Genomic DNA, 22,045 nt, shown 5'->3' on the forward strand with positions numbered 1-22,045 from the left:
TGCATTTCTGAGCCTCTGGTGACACTGTAGCTGACCAACAAAAACGGAGTTTTGTCCTAGAAAATTGAGACAATAACTAATACATGTGTCAATATTCTAATTTTGTTCTCTCTCTCCCTCCCTCTTTCTCATATATTCCATGGAAGCAGTAATGGCTGGGAGTCCAGTGGTGACCTTCCCAGCTCTGGGCTAGTGCCCTACAGAGCACTAGGGGTCAGAACACACACACACACACACACACACACACACACACACACACACACACACACACACACACACACACACACACACACACACACACACACACACACACACTTCCCTCCCTCACACTCTTCCACACACACAAACTCCCTCACTTCCAACCCTCCACTCCTCACCTGTGGTGTCTGACTAGATAGAAGCCCTGTAGGACAATGGCAACTCACAGAAACTCTAGTTTCCTCATCAACCTCTCCCACCACCCACGATGGACACAAGATCCCTCAATGAGGGAGAGAAGGAGACAAAGAAGGACAGAGGATACAGACCCAATGAACAGTACAACCCCCACATCTAAATCTGCAGTGCTACGCTCCAGAAGCTGGTGGGGCAACTGGCTTATGTTGCCCCTGCTGATGGCCACCTATCTACCGTGTGAGGCCTGGGGTGCCACTTTCACTGTGGCCGTAGTTGGGCCCTGGACATGTGACCCTATGTACTCCAAAGCCCTCCCTGACCTGGCTGCCCGCCTGGCCACCGCCCGCCTCAACAAGGACCCCTACACTAAGAAAGGCTACTGGTACGACTATACTCTGGTCAATGAGGACTGTAAAACATCCCGCGCTCTGGCCCGCTTCACCTCTCTGGAAGGCTATGGCTCAGCTTTTCTCGGCCCTACTAATCCAGGCTACTGCTCTTCGGCTGCCCTGTTTGCGAAAAACTGGAATAAGCCCCTTCTTTCCTGGGGCTGCCTGAAACCCAACATGGAGGATGGACAGTATCCCACCTTTCATCGGCCACTGCCTCTGTCCTCCCGGGTTCTGTTTTCTATGCTGCGGTACTTCCGCTGGGCCCATGTAGTCATCGTGACGTCAGAGGATGATCTGTGGGAGGCTACGGGACACGAACTGGCAGCCTCTCTGAGGGCCCTGGGCCTGCCGGTCAGCACTGTGGTCACCATGGAGCCTGACAAAGATGGGCCCACAAAAGCCTTGAAAAGGATACGGGAGTTAGACCGTGTCAGAGGTGTGTATGCGCATTTGTGTTTGTTTGTTTGTTTATGTGTGTGTGTATTTGTTTAAGTGTGTGTGTGTTTGTTTATGCGTGCATTCTTATGTGTGTGGTAAAAGGTGAAAGGAAAGATACACAACATCACTGACTGTCATCTATTCCATTGTATGACACTGCCACAAAGCAATGACTAATAATAATTTCCTTCTTCTGTCCCCTATCTCTGACTTTACTAACTTTTTACTCTCCTCCTCCTCTTTTCCTCCTCCTCTCCTCCTCCACCTCCTCCTCCTCTTCTCCTCCTACTCTTCTCCACCTCCTCCTCTTCTCCTCTCCAACTCCCCCTCCCCTGCCTCTGACTCTGCAGTGGTCATCATGTGTATGCACTCAGCTTTGATCGGTGGTGTGGCCCAGTATCAGCTCCTAACCTCTGCCTTGAATATACGTATGATAGATCGCGGCTACGTTTTTATCCCCTACGACACCCTCACATACTCACTGCCCAAGGGCACAAACTTTAATGCCCTGACCAATGACAGCTTGTTGAGAAAAGCCTATGACGCAGTTCTCACAATCACCATGGATTCTGGCGAGAATACTTTCTATCAGCGCTTCAAAGTTGCTCAGGAGAAATTTGAGATCCGCACCAGCACTCCACCAGAGCAGGTGAGACATCCCAGAACACAGCTCCTGGGATATTCATCTAGTCATCATTAGTCACACATGCCATGGACATGCAGTACTGTAGCAAGCACCTTTGGATGAACAACAGTCCTCTTGAGTTTTAGTTCTTCACAAACAGGTTACCTATAGGTCTTTGGACCTCTCCAGCCTTAAAACCAAATACATATGAATGTTGTTGGATTGTTTCATTATTGATGATAATGACCAGTGGTTTGTCAGTGCTGTACCACTGTCTTAGTAATGGTAAGCTCCTCTATTTCTGTACTCCTTGCCTAACATCATTAAAACCCTTAGTGCCAGTCTAAAGAGTCTACAGACAGAGTCTTCAATAACAGTCGGTCAGATAAATGACTTATACATTGTCACCACTCTTCTCCCCTGACGTAGGTGTCTCCATTTTTCGGCACCATCTACAACATGATATATTACATGGCCTATGCAGTAGAGAAGAGTCGGGTGGCAGCGGGGCGCTGGGTGGATGGAGAAACCATGCTCGAGAGCGATGGAGGGGTCAAATTTGAGGGCTTCAACCAGCACATCTCATCTGACAAAGATGGGTTGGGGATGCTGGCTCGCTACGTGGTCCTGGACTCAGACGGGGGAGACAAACTCTACATGACACACACTCTGGAGGCCCCCCACACCCTTGGCAAATTTGGGGCGGTCAAGTACAATGGGCGCTCCATCCACTTTGCAGGCAGTAGCCCCAGCACAGACTCCCGTTGCTGGTTCAGTCCATACATCACCTGCGGTGGGGGTAGGTAGTCTAGCGTTGGGGTCAGTGATGTACCAGTAGCCTATGGTAAAATGAGGTCTGTGTTCCCTCAAGCTATTTCTCTCTCATAACTCTTTCTCGATCCCCCTCTCTGCCTTTAGGAATGGATGTGGGTACTATTCTCTTTCTGTTTGTCCTGTTCTGTGGGTTGGTTGGAGGTGGAGCTGCCTTCTATATGAAGTAAGTTAAGCTTAAACACAGAGAGGAGTGTGCCAATCAGTGGCCAATTTTGTCTTCTGCATTGAACAAACTTTTGATTGTAAATGAGGTTGCTGATGTTTTGGGGTCTTCCCTTTGTGTCTGACCAGGAGAGGTGGCCAGATTGGAATCAGTTTTGGAGGATCAGGGGAAGGAGAAGGGTCCTTAAAAGTAGTCTTGAATCTGAATGACCTGATTTTCATCAATACCCAGACCAGCACAAGGGTCAGCTTGATGCCTATCATACCATAAAAGGATTATAGCCTAAATACTGTATTTGTATGTGTGTGTGAGTTTTTCTGTTTAAAGTCCCTTATCTTTGATGGACTGTCTATTCTGAAGCCATTGTAACCTCTCTCTCTCTCTCTCTCTCTCTCTCTCTCTTTCCTCTATCTCTCTCTCTCTCTTTCCTCTCTCTCTCTCCTCTCCTCTCCTCTCCTCTCCTCTCCTCTCCTCTCCTCTCCTCTCCTCTCCTCTCCTCTCCTCTCCTCTCCTCTCCTCTCCTCTCCTCTCCTCTCTCTGAGTAGAAGCTGAATGAGGACAGTATGATGAAGAGTCAGCTGGATGTGAAGACGCCTCGCCACTCAGTGTCAGGACGCAGCTACTTTGCCTCCACCCCTGACAGCTCCAACGTCGCCGTCTTTGAGGTGGGTCACATGTTAATGTGGTGAATCTACTTAAAACTACTTTCAGAGACAGCAATCCAATATTCCAATGTGTGATGTGCTGCATTTAAGAAATAACACCCAATGTTGCTAATTTTGCCTGTCTTGGTGACAAACAGTATACAAACAAATACATCTCTGTTTAGTGTCCCTGTCCTTGGCTTTCGGGGTTTTCCAGATAAACATTTGCTAATACCTTTGTATTATGTATTCACTAGGGTGACTGGGTGTGGTTGAAGAGATGTCCCAATGGAAACACTGTGTCTAGTGTCAGTAATAGCACAAAAACTATTTTCACCAAGGTGAGTGAGTGACTGACTGAGTGAGTTAGTCAAAACAGCAAGACATTGAAGCGCTGTCTGAACGCTGCACTGTTCCTGTCATAACCTACTTCTCCTCTCTATCCTCTCCCCCTCTCTCAGCTCAGGGACATGCGGCATGAGAATCTCAACCTGTTCCTTGGCCTGTTCCTAGACTCAGGGATATTTGGTATTGTGACAGAGCACTGTACCAGGGGCAGCTTGGAGGACCTTCTCAACAACGAGGACATGCGTCTCGACTGGATGTTCAAGTCCTCCCTGTTGATGGATCTGGTCAGGGTGAGGAGGAAAACAACTCTCACATTCATAGACATTTCTGACCATATCTCTCTCCTCGTTGTTTACACTGTCCTCAATCTTTTCTGACCCTCCCCCCCAGGGAATGAAGTACCTGCACAACCGGGATGTCATCCACGGGCGCCTGAAGTCCCGAAACTGTGTGGTGGACGGACGTTTTGTGCTGAAGGTGACTGAGTACGGCTTCAACGAGATCTTATCCACCCAGAGCATCAACTTTGACAAAGGCAGGCCTGAGGGTAAGTCCATGGGGACATGAGTACTCAACATATCAGAGACAGCAAATCATCCTCATCATTTACCAAGTCATTACAAGAACAAAAGACACTTGTTCATTTATCCCTCTAGTCAGGTTGTGTGTGAAAAACATTTAATCTAAACCGTTGCTTTTGTGCCCTAACTCCCCAGTCCACCTAACAGATCACTTAATCCAACCCTCCACTCTTGTGCCCTAACTCCCTGGTTCACCTAACAGATCACTAAATCCAACCCTCCACTCTTGTCCCCTAACTCCCCAGTTCCTCAAACAGATCACTTAATCCAACCCTCCACTCTTGTCCCCTAACTCCCCAGTTCACCAAACAGATCACTTAATCCAACCCTCCACTCTTGTCCCCTAACAGATCACTTAATCCAACCCTCCACTCTTGTGCCCTAACTCCCTGGTTCACCTAACAGATCACTAAATCCAACCCTCCACTCTTGTCCCCTAACTCCCCAGTCCACCTAACAGATCACTTAATCCAACCCTCCACTCTTGTGCCCTAACTCCCTGGTTCACCTATACAGATCACTTAATCCAACCCTCCACTCTTGTGCCCTAACTCCCTGGTTCACCTAACAGATCAGCTGTGGGTGGCTCCAGAGCTGCTAAGGAACTCCAAGCTGATGAAGAGAGGAACGTTCCAAGGGGACGTCTACAGCTTTGCCATCATTATGCAGGAGGTCATCGCCCGCTGTGCTCCCTTCTGCATGCTGGACATGCCTCCCAAGGGTTAGACCTCTATCAAACAGTACCACCATACATGGGGCTAGTTGTGTCAGATGTAAAACAAATACAGCAGGAATGGCCTCTATGCCAATGTGAACAGTACAATTATTGGAGAGTACAGGCATGTGTGTGTTTGTGCTTGACAGAGATCCTCAGTAAGTTGAAATCCCCTCCACCACTGTGTCGGCCCACTGTGTCAGCGGATGAGGCTCCACTAGAGGTGATCCAGGTCATGAAACAGGCCTGGAGTGAGGAGCCAGACAAGAGACCCACCTTTGAGGAGATATTCAAACAGGTAGCCTACTTTACTGTACACAAACATACACAAAGCTACACACAGTACCTTCAGAAAGAATTCAGACTCCTTGACTTTTTCCACATTAGGTTTCGTTACAGCCTTATTCTTAAATGGATTAAATAAAACACACAATACCCCATAATGACAAAGTGAAAACAGGTTGTTATAATTTTTGGTAAATTTGTTATAAATATAAAAAACAGAAATACCTTATTTACATAAGTATTCAGACCCGTTGCTATGAGACTCAAAGTTGAGCTCAGGTGCATCTGTTTCCAATGATCATCATTGAGATGTTTCTACAACTTGATTGGAGTCCACCTGTGGTAAATTTGATTGATTGGACATGATTTGGAAAGGCACACACCTGTCTACATAAGGTCCCACAGTTGACAGTGCATGTCAGAGCAAAACCAAGCCATGAGGTCGAAAGAATTGTCTGTAGAGCTCTGAGACAGGATGGTGTCGAGTAACAGATCTGAGCAATCCGGCGAGAAGGGCCTTTGTCAGCGAGGTGACCAAGAACCCGATGGTCACTGACAGAGCTCTAGACTTCCTCTGTGGAGATGGGAGAACCTTCCAGAAGGATAACCAAACAGGTCTTAATAGTAGAGTGGCCAGACGGAACCACTCCTCAGTAAAAGGCACATGGCGGTCAGCTTGGAGTTTGCCAAAAGGCAACTAAAGACTCTCAGACCATGAAAAACAAGATTCTCTGGTCTGATGAAACCAAGATTGAACTCTAAATGCCAAGCGTTACGTCTGGAGGAAACTTGGCACAATCCCTACGGTGAAGCATTGTGGTGGCAGCATCAGCCTGTGGGGATGTTTTTCACCAGCAGGGACTGGGAGACTAGTCAGGGTCGAGGGAAAGATGAACGGAGCAAAGTACAGAGAGATCCTTGATGAAAACCTGCTCCAGAGTGCTCAGGATCTAAGACTGGGGTGAAGGTTCACATTTGAACAGAACAACTACCCTAAGCACACAGCCAAGACAATGCAGGAATGGCTTTGGGACAAGTCTCTGAATGTCCTTGAGTGGCCCAATCAGAGCCCAGACTTGAACCCGATCAAACATTTCTGGAGAGACCTGAAAATAGATACGCAGCAACGCTCCCATCCAACCTGACAGAGCTTGAGAGGATCTGCAGTGAAGAATGGGAGAAACTCCAAAAATACAGGTGTGCCAAGCTTGTAACGTCATACCCAAGAAGACTCAATGCTGTAATCGCTGCCAAAAGTATTTTAAAAAGTACTTATGTAAAAGTGATATTTCAGTTATTTATGTTTCATACATTTGATGAAATTTCTAAAAACCTGTTGTTTGCTTTGTCATTATGGGGTATTGTGTGTAGATTGATGAGGGTGGGGGGGGACAATTTAATAGATTGTGGAATAATGCTGCAATGTAACAAAATGTGGAAAAGATCAAGGGGTCTGAATACTTTCTGAAAGGCACTGTATACACATACACATGCAGTGGGGCAAAAAAGTATTTAGTCAGCCACCAATTGTGCAAGTTCTCCAACTTAAAAAGATGATAGAGGCCTGTAATTTTCATCATAGGTTCACTTCAACTATGACAGACAAAATGAGAAAAAAAATCCAGAAAATCACATTGTAGGATTTTTATGAATTTATTTGCAAATTACGGTGGAAAATAAGTATTTGGTCAATAACCAAAGTTTATCTCAATACTTTGTTATATAACCTTTGTTGGCAATGACAGAGGTCAAATGTTTTCTGTAAGTCTTCACAAGGTTTTCACACACTGTTGCTGGTATTTTTGGCCCATTCCCCCATGCAGATCTCCTCTAGAGCAGTGATGTTTTGGGGCTGTTGCTGGGCAATAAAAATAAAAGAGAGCCACACACTCTTGGAGCTCAGATGCAAAAATTGCTGGGCAACACAGACTTTCAACTCCCTTCAAAGATTTTCTATGGGGTTGAGATCTGGAGACTGGCTAGGCCACTCCAGGACCTTGAAATGCTTCTTACGAAGCCACTCCTTTGTTGGCCGGGCGGTGTGTTTGGGATCATTGTCACGCTGAAAGACCCAGCCACGTTTCATCTTCAATGCCCTTGCTGATGGAAGGAGGTTTTCACTCAAAATCTCACGATACATGGCCCCATTCATTCTTTCCTTTACATGGATCAGTCGTCCTGGTCCCTTTGCAGAAAAACAGCCCCAAAGCATGATGTTTCCACCCCCATGCTTCACAGTAGGTATGGTGTTCTTTGGATGCAACTCAGCATTCTTTGTCCTCCAAACACAACGAGTTGAGTTTTTACCAAAAAGTTCTATTTTGGTTTCATCTGACCATATGACATTCTCCCAATCTTCTTCTGGATCATCCAAATGCTCTCTAGCAAACATCAGACGGGCCTGGACATGTACTGGCTTCAGCAGGGGGACACATCTGACACTGCAGGATTTGAGTCCCTGGCGGCGTAGTGTGTTACTGATGGTAGGCTTTGTTACTTTGGTCCCAGCTCTCTGCAGGTCATTCACTAGGTCCCCCCGCGTGGTTCTGGGATTTTTTCTCACCGTTCTTGTGATCATTTTTACGCCGCGGGGTGAGATCTTGCGTGGAGCCCCAGATCGAGGGAGATTGTCAGTGGTCTTGTATGTCTTCCATTTCCTAATAATTGCTCCCACAGTTGAATTCTTCAAACTAAGCTGCTTACCTATTGCAGATTCAGTCTTCCCAGCCTGGTGCAGGTCTACAATTTTGTTTCTGGTGTCCTTTGACAGCTCTTTGCTCTTGGCCATAGTGGAGTTTGGAGTGTGACTGTTTGAGGTTGTGGACAGGTGTCTTTTATACTGATAACAAGTTCAAATAGGTGCCATTAATACAGGTAATGAGTGGAGGACAGAGGAGCCTCTTAAAGAAGAAGTTACAGGTCTGTCAGAGTCAGCCACAATTGGTGGCTGACTAAATACTTTTTTGCCCCACTATACATACAGTACATTGTTATGGAATATGTCAGGTAGTTTAGACAGCACACTCCAGCTCACTATTACTTCCAGACTCCATTCCCCCAGGGGGCAGCAGCAACTTGTCCAAGTGCTGAGCCTGGTGTATATGCACATCAGGTTCCATCACTTAAGGTGATCGTCAGTTAGAGTGCCAGCTTGGAGTAGTGAGCCTGCCGGTTGGTTTGGTGGAGATAATGCCTTTAGTTTGGTTTTAATTCTTTACTTTGGGCATGCCGTTTGTCGTTTTCCTTTTTGTGTATATTTATTTTTGTCACCATCTGTACCAGTCAATAATCTATTCGGACTGGCTGACCAAGAGGTCAAGAGGGACAGAGCTGGTCCTGGACCAAGATAAGATTGCTGCCTCCCTGGGAACATGTACACCTAGATTCATACACAGATTTTTCACATAGATGCACATCTTAAATTAGGTTACAGACCAGTTAACTAGACCTTAGACCTTAGACCCCTTACACTTAGAGAGAGCAACAATATTAGTATGCTAGTTAATCGTTTTCGTAACAACATTTTGTAGAAGAATGATGTAATATGCTATTGTTAAGGACACCATGCCACTTCATCCCGATTCTGACCATGCCTGGCGCGAACTCGGGACCTCTTCCTTACTAGCACACGTGACTGTCCTCGCTTAGCCGATTGCTCCACCTCAAAATCTAGCTCATGAGGCGACCCAAGCCGGACACATAAGGCTGAGGAATAAGTTTCACACATCCCCATGTGCTACAGTATGATACATGTCTAATTCATTAGGTTATTCATTGACAATATTACCTGTGAAGGTGGAAGCACCACCTACTCTTTTGTAGTTAGTAGGAAAAAAATAGCTACAATTATACAGGGTAGGTCCTTGCCTGTTGCCCTGGGCCAGACCTTATAAATACATATTTTCCAGGACGTACAAAAGGCATATTTTCTCGATGTTGAAAAATACATATTTAATTTCAGTTCTGAATGAAAGTTGAAAATATGTAATTTATAGACGTCTATATTGTGCCAAATCCAGACCAGACAAAATCTGAACCAAAAATGTATGTCCGTGGACATTGAAATCATGTCCTGTCTGGACCGCACCAAATCTGAACCAAACATAGACATCCTATGATTGGTTTAAATTTTGCATGGACCAGACCAAAAACCAATGTCCATGGATGTGGAAACCAAGGCTGGTCCAGACTGTACCAAAAAAAGATGTCCAAAAGGCATGGTGTCGGACCGTGCTTACTGAGGTGTAGCCTAGTGTTGCCTGAAATATCATTTTAGAAATGTCAATTTATGTGGTAAGCCTACTGTTTGTAAAACACAGAAAAAGACATACAAAAGACGTCGGCTCGTGCTTACTGGGGTGTAGCCTACCATGTCAACCGCAAAGACATTTGATGAATGCCCATCAATGTGGTAGGCTCACCATTTGTAAAACAGGCTGTTGCATTGGCATTATTAGTCCTGAATCCTGTGAACAATCCGTTTGGCTATTTAAACTCTGAATATCAGCTACCCAACTTCATCAGGAGGTGTCATGTCGCTATTTGCAATGTGTTTATATGGCGGGAAATGCAGAAGTATTTTCTTTTTCGCTATGATCAGCTTGTTAGAAATGGACGGATAAAAACGTGAACCCACTGTTCATGACAATGGGGTGAAACTCCTGGACAACAGTTGTGATTGTCCATTCCATATTGTCCATTTTAGATTGACCTGTTCTGTTTTTCTGATATGTTGTTTAACATGACAGCTCATTTCTTTATCGATTGGGTGCCATTTTGGTTAGGCTATTTGAAAAAAGTATCCATCTCATTATATTGTCGTCACATTACACTGTCACACATTTTATCTCCAGCCTGTAGGCTACAGAAAAGGCCACATACTCTTTCTACCATATCTGCTACATGATTTATGTTAGATAGTTTCTTTGATGGAACGTTGGTGGAGCGCCTCAGCGTTGCATCTCTCCCACAGCACCCTGCCCTGACCTTTGACAAAATGGGCATTTTTATTTTTTTTACCTTTATTTAACTAGGCAAGTCAGTTAAGAACAAATTCTTATTTTCAATGACGGCCTAGGAACAGTGGGTTAACTGCCTGTTCAGGGGCAGGACGACAGATTTGTACCCTGTCAGCTCGGAGGTTTGAACCTGCAACCTCCCAGTTACTGTTTTTTGGACTGGCTGACAACTGAAAAACCCATATTCCACTGGTAGTAGAGAGTATGTCATTGTTTTTGTGCAGAATTATGTGAGGTTTAATGTGTTGTTGGAGGTGCGTTTTGGTCCGTTTAACTCAGAAAATGCCGCCCTCGTCAATCTGTCGCCATTGGCAGCCACCTAATGCTGCCTAATGTGTGGGCCGATCTTGCAATTATAACTAACTACAATTATTATAATTCTGAAAGCAGTTGAGTTATTGAAATGACAATAAAAAATTAATCTCTCAGAGGCAGTGAATGCTTTATAAACGAATAAGACTTATTTTAAGCGCATCAAGATAAAGCAATTCATTTTACAGGATTAATGATTAATAAAGGATTTGGATCAAAATTATACAATAGGGTTACAGATTCAAAATCAACAGGGAAAAGGGGAATTAGATAGCCCAAAATGGTCAGGCAAGCAGTTGTTCTAATAACTCTAAAATGAAACAAGGAATTTCTAGGAGAAAGATAGTAATAATATAGATGTACACACAGATTTACATGCTCAAACCAATCAGGGATTTAAGGGATGAGAAGACAACATTGAATGCATTAAAGTTAACTCTGTAGTGGCTCTGGGTCAAAGTGCTAATGAGTCCGAATGTGTTTCTACCCTGTGTTTGTTTGGTATTCGTCTCCATGCCTTTTACACGGGCACGCTGTAATTTGGGAAATAAAAACCCCTATTACACATTCCTGCGCCTGTCTCCCGATCCTTCACACCAGCGTGACAAATAAGGCACCTCGGGGGTTTGTGATATATGGCCAATATACCACGGCTAAGGGCTGTATTCAAATGGCTACCCAGACTATTCACATTGTCCCCTCTCCACACCACTGCCACTCTCTGTTGTCACCTATGCATAGTCACTTTAATTCATTCTACCTACACGTACATACTACCTCAACTAACCAGTGCCCCGCACATTAACTCTGTACCGGCACCCCCCTGTATATATTGTTATTTTTTTAACGCTCCTCTTTAATTACTTGCATCTCTTATTCTTATCCATATTTTTTGAAACTGCACTGTCGGTTAGGGGCTCGTAAGTAAGCATTTCACGGGAAGGTCTACACCTGTTGTATTCAGGTGCATGTGTAACAGTTTTCGTCCTCCTCTTCTGAGGAGGGGTAGGAAGGATCGGACCAAAGCGCAGCGTGGTAAGTGTCCATGTTAAATTTATTCAATAACTAAACACAAAGTAAACACAAGAACAACCGAAACAGTCCTGTCTGGTAGAGACACAGAGACAGAAAACAATCACCCACAACCAAAATGGGGAAAAAAGGCTACCTAAGTATGATTCTCAATCAGAGACAACGATCGACAGCTGCCTCTGATTGAGAACTATACCAGGTCAAACACAGAAATACAGCATAGAAAAAATAACAGACTACCCACCCCAACTTACGCCCTGACCAAACTAACACAAATACATAATAAAGGAACTAAGGTCAGAACGTGACAGCATGTGACTAATAAAATTTGATTTGAAACAGACGTTAGGCAGCAATAGAGCTCGCCAGCTTGTAGTCCTAAAAAACAGAAACAAGTTATCTCTGGTTCATTCAGCCATTCATATGAGGGAAATTAATGCGGAAATAATGGGGTTTTGGAATCAACGCCGACAATAAGGTCTGAGGTTAACAGGCTTAGGAGATTGTATGTTTTGTTCTATGAGATAATATCAGTCAGTTAACATGACCATAATGAATTATGAAGCCTTTATGTGCTCATTTTGATTATATAAATGCTTCCAAATTCACAAAATTATCTCATAGAACAAAATGTATAAGACCCTATTTTCGGTGTTTATCCCCCCCAAAACGACAAAAAAACATACATTTTGTATTTTTTTTTTTTTAACGAGGCATGTCAGTTATTAAGAACAAATTCTTATGTACAATGACGGCCTATGAACAGCAGGTTGCCTTGTTGTAAGGGGTGCGTACTGGCAGCAGAGAAGCCAGGCGCAGGAGAGCAAAAACTATGTTTACAACGGAACAGTTTAATAACAAAACCACCGGAAACAGAACAATCAATCAATCAATCAATCAATGGGTACAAAACCCGTCGCACACCAGATAACCGTGCACATGCACTTACAAGAAACTATTCCGGACAAGGACGTGGGGGGAACAGAGGGTTAAATACACAACATGTAATGATGGGATTGAAACCAGGTGTGTGGGAAGACAAAAAAAAAACAAATGGAAAATTAAAAGTGGATTGATGATGGCTAGAAGACTGGCGATGCCGACCACCGCCGAACAAGGAGTGGAACCAACTTCGGGGGAAGTCGTGACACTTGTTCAAGGGCAGAACAACAGATTTACCTTGTCAGCTCAGGAATTCGATCGAGCAGCCTTTCGGTTACTGGCCCAACGCTCTAACCACCTGCCTCTCCAATTTCCCAATAAGCTTTGGCAAAACAGCCATTGAGGAGTAAGTGCCTACAAAAATACACTATTACTAGTGCTCTTTGTGTACTGTTTTCGTGAAATGCTTATGTAGTCCAGTTTGAATGGAGAGCAAGGGTGGAGTCAGGCATGCATCAACAACAAAAAATTGTTGATTTTGCCCCACCGATATTTAAATGCTAAAATCCCCACTGGTTTATTGAGATGCATGAATACACCACACCAACAGCTTGATTTTATGTCTGTTTTAAAATGAATTTCCTGCATTTCTATGTAGTAATGATTTAGGTTCACTTTTGTCAATTGATTTGATAGCATGTTTAATCTAAGTAAATAAATTATATGAATTGATAGTTCAACTCTGTTTTTTTGTCTTTAATTAAAAGGGTAGATTGTAACCATATGTTCAAGCTAATCAAAGTGTATTTATGATACAGCGTGTAAAAGCTACTCAATACAATGAAATGCCTACTCACAATAAAGTTCTCCTTGCAAACAGTGCAATTATATGAAACGATATGTATTTGTATTTACATTAGTCTATAGCCTACTGCAAATTGTTTGTTCCTGAACTGGCCAAATGCGCAGAGATATCCTTCAGCACCACAAGTTGGTTCAAATCAAATCATTATATTTGTCACATGCACTGAATACAACAGGTGTAGCAGACCTTACAGTGAAATGCTTACTTACAAGCCTTTAACCAACAATGCAGTTCAAGAAACAGAGTTAAAATACATTTTTACTAAATAAACTAAAGTAAAAAATGAAATCAAAAGTAACACAAATAACAATAATGAGTCTATATACAGGGGGTACCGGTACCAAGTCAATGTGCTGGGGTACAGGTTAGTCAAGGTCATTTGTACACAGGAGTAAAGTGACTATGCATAGATAACAAACAGCCTCCTGGTCAATGTAAATTGTCTGGGTGGCCATTTTATTAATTAACGGGAGCGATATGACAACAGCCAGTGAAAGTGCAGGGCACCAATTTCACAACATCAAAAATCTCAATTAAAATTCCTCAAACATGTATTTCATACCATTTTAAAGCTAATCTTGTTGTTAATCCCACCACAGTGTCCGATTTCAAATATGCTTTACAGCAAAAGCACCACAAACGATTATGTTAGGTCACCACATAGCCACAGAGAAAAACACAGCCATTTTTCCAGCAAAAGATTTTCCAGCCAGAGTCACAAAAACCACAAATAGAGAAAATTAATCACTAACCTTTGATCATCTTCATCAGATGACACTCATAGGACTTCATGTTACACAATACATGTATTTTTTGTTTGATAAAGTTCATATTTATCAAAATATAAGTTTACATTGGCGCGTTACATTCACTAGTTCCAAAAACATCCAGTGATTTTGCATAGCCATATCATTCAACAGAAATACTCATCATAAATGTAGATGAAAATACAATTTATACACATGGAATTATAGATATGCCTCTCCTTAAATCAACCGCTGTGTCAGATTTCAAAAAAACTTTACGGAAAAAGAAACCCATGCAATAATCTAAGACGGCACTCAGAAGAAAATGTCACAATAGCCGCAATGATGGCGTCAACATAAACAAGAAATTACATGATAAATATTCCCTTACCTTTGATGATCTACATCCAGAAAGCACTCGAGGAATCCCAGGTCCACAATAAATGTTTGTTTTGTTCGATAATGTCCGTTATTGATGTCCAAATACCTTCTTTTGTTAGCGCGTTTGGTATACATATCCAAACGCTCATTCTGGTCAGCGTTACATCGGACAAAAACTTCCAAAAGTTATATTACAGGTCGAAGAAACATTTCAAACTAAGTACAGAATCAACCATTAGGATGTTTTTAACATATAGCTTCAATAAAGTTCCAACTGGAGTATTCCTTTGTGTCGTCATGAGCAATGGAACGCAAGTGGATACCATGAGGAATAGGCGTGATCAGAAAATGGCTGACTGCCAGACACCTGAGATTCTGCTCTCATTCACTCCCACAACACCGTAGATGTCTCATTCAAATTTCTATAGATGCTTGACATCTACTGGAACACCTAAGCAGTGCAACATCATTAATATCTCAAGGGAATTTCATTGGGGACTCTGAATACATACAAAGCTCAGATTTCTCACTTCCTGTTTTGATTTCTGCTCAGGATTTTGCCTGCCATATGAGTTCTGTTATACTCCCAGACATCATTCAAACAGTTTTAGAAGCTTTATAGTGTTTTCTACCTAACACTAATAATAATATGCATATATTAGCAATTGAGACTGAGTAGCAGGCCGTTTACTTTGGGCAAATTATTCATCCAAGCTACTCAATACTGCCCCCCAGCCATAAGAAGTTGACAAACTATAGTTTTAGCAAGTCATTTAGGACATCTACTTTGTGCATGACACAAGTAATTTTTCCAACAATTGTTTACAGACAGATTATTTCACTTATAATTCACTGTATCACAATTCCAGTGGGTCAGAAGTTAACATACACTAAATTGACTGTGCCTTTAAAAAGCTTGGAAAATTCCAGAAAATGATGTCATGGCTTTAAAAGCTTCTGATAGGCTAATTTACATTATTTGAGTCAATTGGAGGAGTAGCTGTGGATGTAAGGCCTACCTTCAAACTCAGTGCATCTTCGCTTGACATCATGGGGAAATCAACAAAGACCTCAAGTCTGGTTCATCCTTGGGAGCAATTTCCAAACGCCTGAAGGTACCACGTTCATCTGTACAAACAATAGTACACAAGTAAAAACACCATGGGACCACTCAGCCGTCATAGCGCCCAGGAAGGAGACGCATTCTGTCTCCTAGAGATGAGCGTACTTTGGCGTGAAAAGTGCAAATCAATCCCAGAACAACAGCAAAGGACCTTGTGAAGATGCTGGAGGAAACAGCTACAAAAGTATCTATATCCACAGTAAAACGAGTCCTATATCGACATATCCTGAAAGGCCGTTCAGCAAGGAAGAAGCCACTACTCCAAAACTGCCATAACAAAAGCCAGACTACAGTTTGCAACTGCACATGGAAACAAAGATCGTAGTTTTTGGAGAAATGTCCTCTGGTCTGATGAAACAAAAATATAACTGTTTAGCCATAATGACCATCGTCATGGTTGGTGAAAAAAGGGGTCAGCTTGCAAGCCGAAGAACACCATCCCAACCGTGAAGCACGTGGGTGGCAGAATCATGTTGTGGGGGTGCTTTGCTGCAGGTGGGACTTGTGTACTTCACAAAATAGATGGCATCAAGAGCAAGGAAAATTATGTGAATATAAAGCAACATCTCAAGACATCAGTCAGGAAGTTAAAGCTTGGTCGCAAATGGGTCTTCCAAATGGACAATGACTCCAAGCATACTTCCAAAGTTGTAGCAAAATGGCTTAAGGACAACAAAATCAAGGTGTTGGAGTGGCCATCACAAAGCCCTAACCTCAAGCCTGTAGAACATTTGTTGGCAGAACTGAAAAAGTGTGTGCTTGCAAGGAGGCCTACAAACCTGACTCAGTTACACCAGCTCTGTCAGGGGGAATGGGCCAAAATTCACCCAACTTATTGTGTGGGAAGCTTGTGGAAGGCTACCCGAAAAGTTTGACCCAAGTTAAACAATTTAAAGGCAATTCTGCCAAATACTAATTGAGTGTACTGTATGTAATCTTCTGACCCACTGGGAATGTGATGAAATAAATCAAATCTGAAGTAAATAATTATCTCTACTCTTATTCTGACATTTCACATTCTTAAAATAAAGTGGTGATCCTAACTGACCTAAGACAGGGAATGTTTACTAGGATTAAATGTCAGGAATTGTGAAAAACTGAGTTTAAAGGTGTATGTAAACCTCTGACTGTATGCTTTGATTGAAACAAAATACAAGAAAGGCTAATAGTTTTGTTAACATCATCTGCTCTAATTCGCTCATGAAACAGTAACTCATGAAGATCTAAATGCATATTCCCATGAATCTGATGGATATCAATCAAATGTTTGGCATGGAGATGCAGTTTGGACTTTAAGGTAGCCTATGCCTAACTTGTTGTTTGAGGTTATTAGAAATATAACGTTTTCTTGAGATAATACGTGGGCATGGGCAGACATTGCAATTGGAGGATTCATATCATGCATATTCTATCATGATACGTTATTCAATTGGCTACATCTGTCAGTAAAAATTTTGATTGAGGAAATTACATTTTTATCGCTCCGTCACCTAAAAAAATACCACTACACCACTATATTATACTATATTTCCTCACTATGAGGTTGGAATAGTACTGTGAAATTCTGAAAATGTAAGATAATACACATTTGTCGCAAGAGCGGTTTCAAAAGGCCGCCTGTAATTTCAGCCTGTTTTGTAGGGTTGGAGTTTTGGCCTGCCAGGTAACATCAACATCAAACAGTTCCAACCCTCTCTGCCAATAACAGTTTTCTCTTCCCACTCAGAACACTCCCAGACAATACTAGCAACCTTCTTGCTTGCTCTTTGCTAAGCTATTTTTGACACTTTTTATTGAAAACAACTGCTGAAAAGGTACTTAATTGTTACCCAGTAATGATTTGATATTCAGATAAAAATGGCTGCATTGGACCTTTAATCCTGAATGTGGTGGGGAAGGGGAAGAGAGTGATTAGGTCCTGTCTTTCATCTCTGCTGTTGGTGAGCAGTTGCAGACAGGTAGATGTCTACTCGGTGAGCTCTGCTGGTTCCAGGCACCTCGGATCGGCCTGGTATTCAGTCAGCCAGATGTACAGAGGGGTTGAATTGACCCTACAGTTTTTTCATAGACATGCATGAGCACACATCTGAACACAATGAACTCAGTCTCAAGCTAACAAGAACTCAAAACAACATGCTTTTTGTTAACTATATTACAGTAATATGTAACACACTTCACCTCCTCACTGCATGCTGTATGTTTCCCTTTCATACTTTAGTTCAAGAGTATAACCAAGGGGAAGAAGACCAACATCATAGACTCAATGCTGCGTATGTTGGAGCAGTACTCTACTAACCTTGAGGACCTGATTAGGGAGAGGACAGAGGAGCTGGAGGTGGAGAGGAAAAAGACTGATCAGCTGCTGGCCCAGATGTTGCCCAGGTCAGTCCCCCCCCCCACTCCTCCCGCTTCACATTAAAAGCTGAAATTCTATTTGCAACATCGAAAATAAAAAATGTCTCTGTATTGAGAATATTGAATTGTATTACTGTGCAAGGCAAAAAACAATTTTATTCATCGGCCGCTGGTAATTTATTCTCCTAACCTCTATCCACATCCCTCTATCAACTCCCTTGTCTTATCTTACACCATAGGTCTGTGTGCCTGGCCCTGAAGACGGGCAAGCCTGTGAAACCAGAGCACTTCTCTGAGGTCACTCTGTACTTCAGTGACATTGTGGGCTTCACTACCATCTCTGCACTCAGCGAGCCCATTGAAGTGGTAGATTTACTCAATGATCTCTACACACTCTTTGATGCCATCATCGGGCAGCATGATGTCTACAAGGTGAGAATCCTGTCCTGCTGCAAAATAGTTGTGTCCTATTAGTGATGCAATGGAAGCTTGTTCTACTTTCAATACAAATCCTGGAAGTAAATGGCTGCATTCCTTAGTGTGCATGAGTTTATGTCACCTCCTCCTAATTTTGACAAATTTCCCAATTGGGACAATAAAGATATTGATTGTGTGGCCTTCAGGTGGAGACCATCGGAGATGCCTACATGGTAGCCTCTGGAGTTCCAAACCGGAACGGTAGACGCCACGCAGCTGAGATGTCCAACATGTCCCTGGACATCCTCCACTGTATTGGAACCTTCAAGATGAGGCACATGCCTGATGTCAAGGTCAAGATTCGTATCGGCCTTCACTCTGGTGCGTGGACCATCTAAAATTCTTTGTCATATTTTTATCCTCTGCCTCATCGTTCATAATGTAGACTAATTGACTGGCCTTTTCTCTTGAAAACCACATTTCTTCATTCGTTGTTTAGCTAAACGATAGCTCTGCCACTCGGTTGGCTATTAAGCTGGGGGATAATATAATAATAGCAACATATTCCATTTACTAGATGCTTTTATCCAAAGCGACCTACACTTATGTATGAATAAATGGGTCTGGAGAAATGTTACTGTCAAATTCATAGATGGAGCTATAGACTGGCAGTCCATGAGATCAACTGCTATACATTGCAGTTCATTCATATGCAACAAAGTCATTAGGTGAATAGTACAATTCAATACATAAGCAAACTATACTTTTGACATGTTATATTTAATGACATTTGAGAATGAGTATTGGAATTCTATAGAACATGGCATTAACCTCAGACTATTGGAGCAAAAGTGTATTTTCACCTAATCCCCGTCTGGAACATATTCCTGGAATGGTGCAATGTCATCCACTAAGCCCTGTCATCCTATTAGTCTTCACTGCCTAATGCTTTCTTCTCGTTACTCTACCCTACCAATTAATATAGAAGATTTTGCATGTTTCTAGTAACACAGAAGTGACTACTTTTAGGTATGGTAAAGGACAGCTCAGAAAAAAAACATAATTGACAAACAATAAAAATATTTTAACATCTCTGCTAAATAATGAAAGGATGTTCTGCAATGAAACTAAATTTGCAATTTTTTCTCCAGAGACTTTTGTGAGATATTGGAGGCTTTTTGAATGTCATGAATCACAAGTCATAAATCAGAACATATGCTACTTCTTATCTTATCAGTATGTCTGTGTGTGTCTGTGTCCACCAGGCCCTGTGGTGGCAGGAGTGGTGGGTCTGACGATGCCTCGGTACTGTCTGTTCGGAGACACTGTCAACACGGCTTCTCGAATGGAGTCAACAGGGTTGCGTGAGTACCTCACTCTCGTTGTTGGCCCATCAAGCCGTGTGAGCTCACTAAGGATAGGGACAGGTGTATTGCCGTTTGTGTGCATGCAACAAGAGGCTAAGGAGGGTTACGATGAGCAGTCCTGACTAATCCTTTAAGACTATCAGTAGAATTAGTGGGCAAATTTAGGGTTCAATAAAAATATCCCCCATGTACGGGCCTCCCTCAGATATCCTTTCACCACCAATTCTGCTGGTACAGCAATGGTAAACTTCATAATGTGTTGAGATTTGTATGTGTTATGAGTTAATGTAACAACTATAAAAATCATTGGCGTGATGATATGAATAAACAACCTCATAATCTTTTCATTTTTCAAGACAATATATGCTTATTTAAATGCTGATTGCTAGCAACACATAGGGTATTTCATAGAGTAGAAACTGTATGTACTAGTCAGTGACATGAGTACAGGAAATCTCACATCTACTCCCATCAAGTGGCCATACACATGAATTGCTGCACAAAAAAACTGCTCTTGTGAGTATTGTCAATGGGCTCACAATAAATTATATTTTGTTACTCTATAATAAATACATTTATGATCAACCAGTGAATAAAAATCGAAATATATGTAGGATATGCGAGTACTGTATGATGTCACAAGTGTTGATACTCTATAGACATGAATAACTAATGGTAATTGTTTACATTAAAAAAACTGTCAGAATATATGAAGACTAATGCAGCCTTTGTGGTTGCTGTTGTTGTTTGATATCCCAGCTTACAGAATCCATGTCAACCAGAGCACAGTCGATATCCTACATGAACTGAAAATGGGCTACAAAATAGACACCAGGGGCATGACAGAGCTGAAGGTAGACGCGCGCGCACACACACGGACCCAAATAGAGAATTCACTTAACTTACCACGGAAATATCTCATTTTATTTGTCACATGCTTTGTAAACAACAGGTGTAGACTAATAGTGAAATGTTTACTTACGGGCCCTTCATTCAGTTATTTCCTACTTCTCTTTCAGGGGAAGGGAATTGAAAACACATTCTGGTTGGTTGGGAGAGCTGGGTTTGACAAGATTCTCCCAAGACCGCCTGACCTTACTCCAGGGTAAGATTTAACAAGCCTTCCTGCTCTATTTATGCTGTACTTTATGTTTCTTCTAACTATACACTTATTGACTCTCAGTCCTGCCAGCTGCTTGTCCCAGGCCCCTTATCAGTAGTACTCATGAAACCCGTTCACATCAAAGTTGATTTTCATCTAGGTCATTGTGGATATAGAGGATAAGATGTCCGAAAATAATTGTAAAAAATCTGATAATGTAATGACCCATTGAACATTTGTCAGATTGTGTGGCTGGAACTAAACGTTTTATAAATCATAATTTATACGTGCTGCTGACCTGACCCTTGTGTCATAGTTCAGTTCACATGTTGACCCAAATGTAAAATTCTTCATCTACTACCTGTCTGTTGAACTAATTTAATCCTTACCTCCCACTACCACTACATGTGTGATGAACGCTCTCCCTGGCATTCAGCAAACATCGCTGTAATGTTTTAACACACTACCCTGGTGGTTGCCTCATTTAGACCTGTCCAGATGAACATTTTATATCTGTGTTAAGAGTTCAAACTCAGTTGTAATGAACATTCTGTTGTCAACAGCAGTCAGGGTGGACATTGCTTTTGTTGCTTCATATGCTGGGATTGACATGTTTAATGCCTATTCCAAGAGTCCGAGTGCTCAGTGTGCACTGCCAATCAAACAAGACATTAAGCCTTCTGTCTTTGACTTTCCTCAGGGCAAGTAACCATGGCATCAGTTTGGAAGAGATTCCTCCAGATAGGAAACAGAAATTCCTTGACCGGCAGGCGAGGAATAAGTAGCCTGCAAGGTACGCCTGGTTTAGCCATCATATTCTAGATTTACATTGACTTTATTTCCAAAATGATTTGTAATGTAAGTGATGTCACTGATGTCACTGCATTTATGATATCCCTTTATGATATCCCTTTATGATATCCCTTTATGATATCCATTTATGATATCCCTTTATGATATCCCTTTATGATATCCATTTATGATATCCCTTTATGATATCCCTTTATGATATCTCAATTCAGGT

At 42.3% G+C, this 22,045-nt stretch overlaps 1 protein-coding gene across 1 annotated transcript; it reads left to right on the plus strand.

The window, feature by feature from the left end:
• The first annotated feature begins 413 nt into the window (after positions 1 to 413).
• Positions 414 to 21,806, plus strand: gucy2d (guanylate cyclase 2D, retinal). The gene is made up of 18 exons (XM_064979224.1): positions 414 to 1,224; positions 1,577 to 1,875; positions 2,281 to 2,650; positions 2,770 to 2,848; positions 2,977 to 3,091; positions 3,394 to 3,513; positions 3,750 to 3,833; positions 3,954 to 4,130; positions 4,231 to 4,387; positions 4,993 to 5,142; positions 5,286 to 5,434; positions 17,999 to 18,162; positions 18,375 to 18,567; positions 18,759 to 18,933; positions 19,818 to 19,916; positions 20,679 to 20,773; positions 20,939 to 21,024; positions 21,722 to 21,806. Exons 1-18 carry the CDS (start codon positions 414 to 416, stop codon positions 21,804 to 21,806), a joined length of 3,408 nt encoding a protein of 1,135 aa, XP_064835296.1.
• The last annotated feature ends 239 nt before the right edge of the window (positions 21,807 to 22,045 follow it).

The sequence above is a fragment of the Oncorhynchus masou genome, chromosome 12, assembly GCF_036934945.1.
Source record: "Oncorhynchus masou masou isolate Uvic2021 chromosome 12, UVic_Omas_1.1, whole genome shotgun sequence".
Taxonomy (NCBI): Eukaryota; Metazoa; Chordata; class Actinopteri; order Salmoniformes; family Salmonidae; genus Oncorhynchus; species Oncorhynchus masou.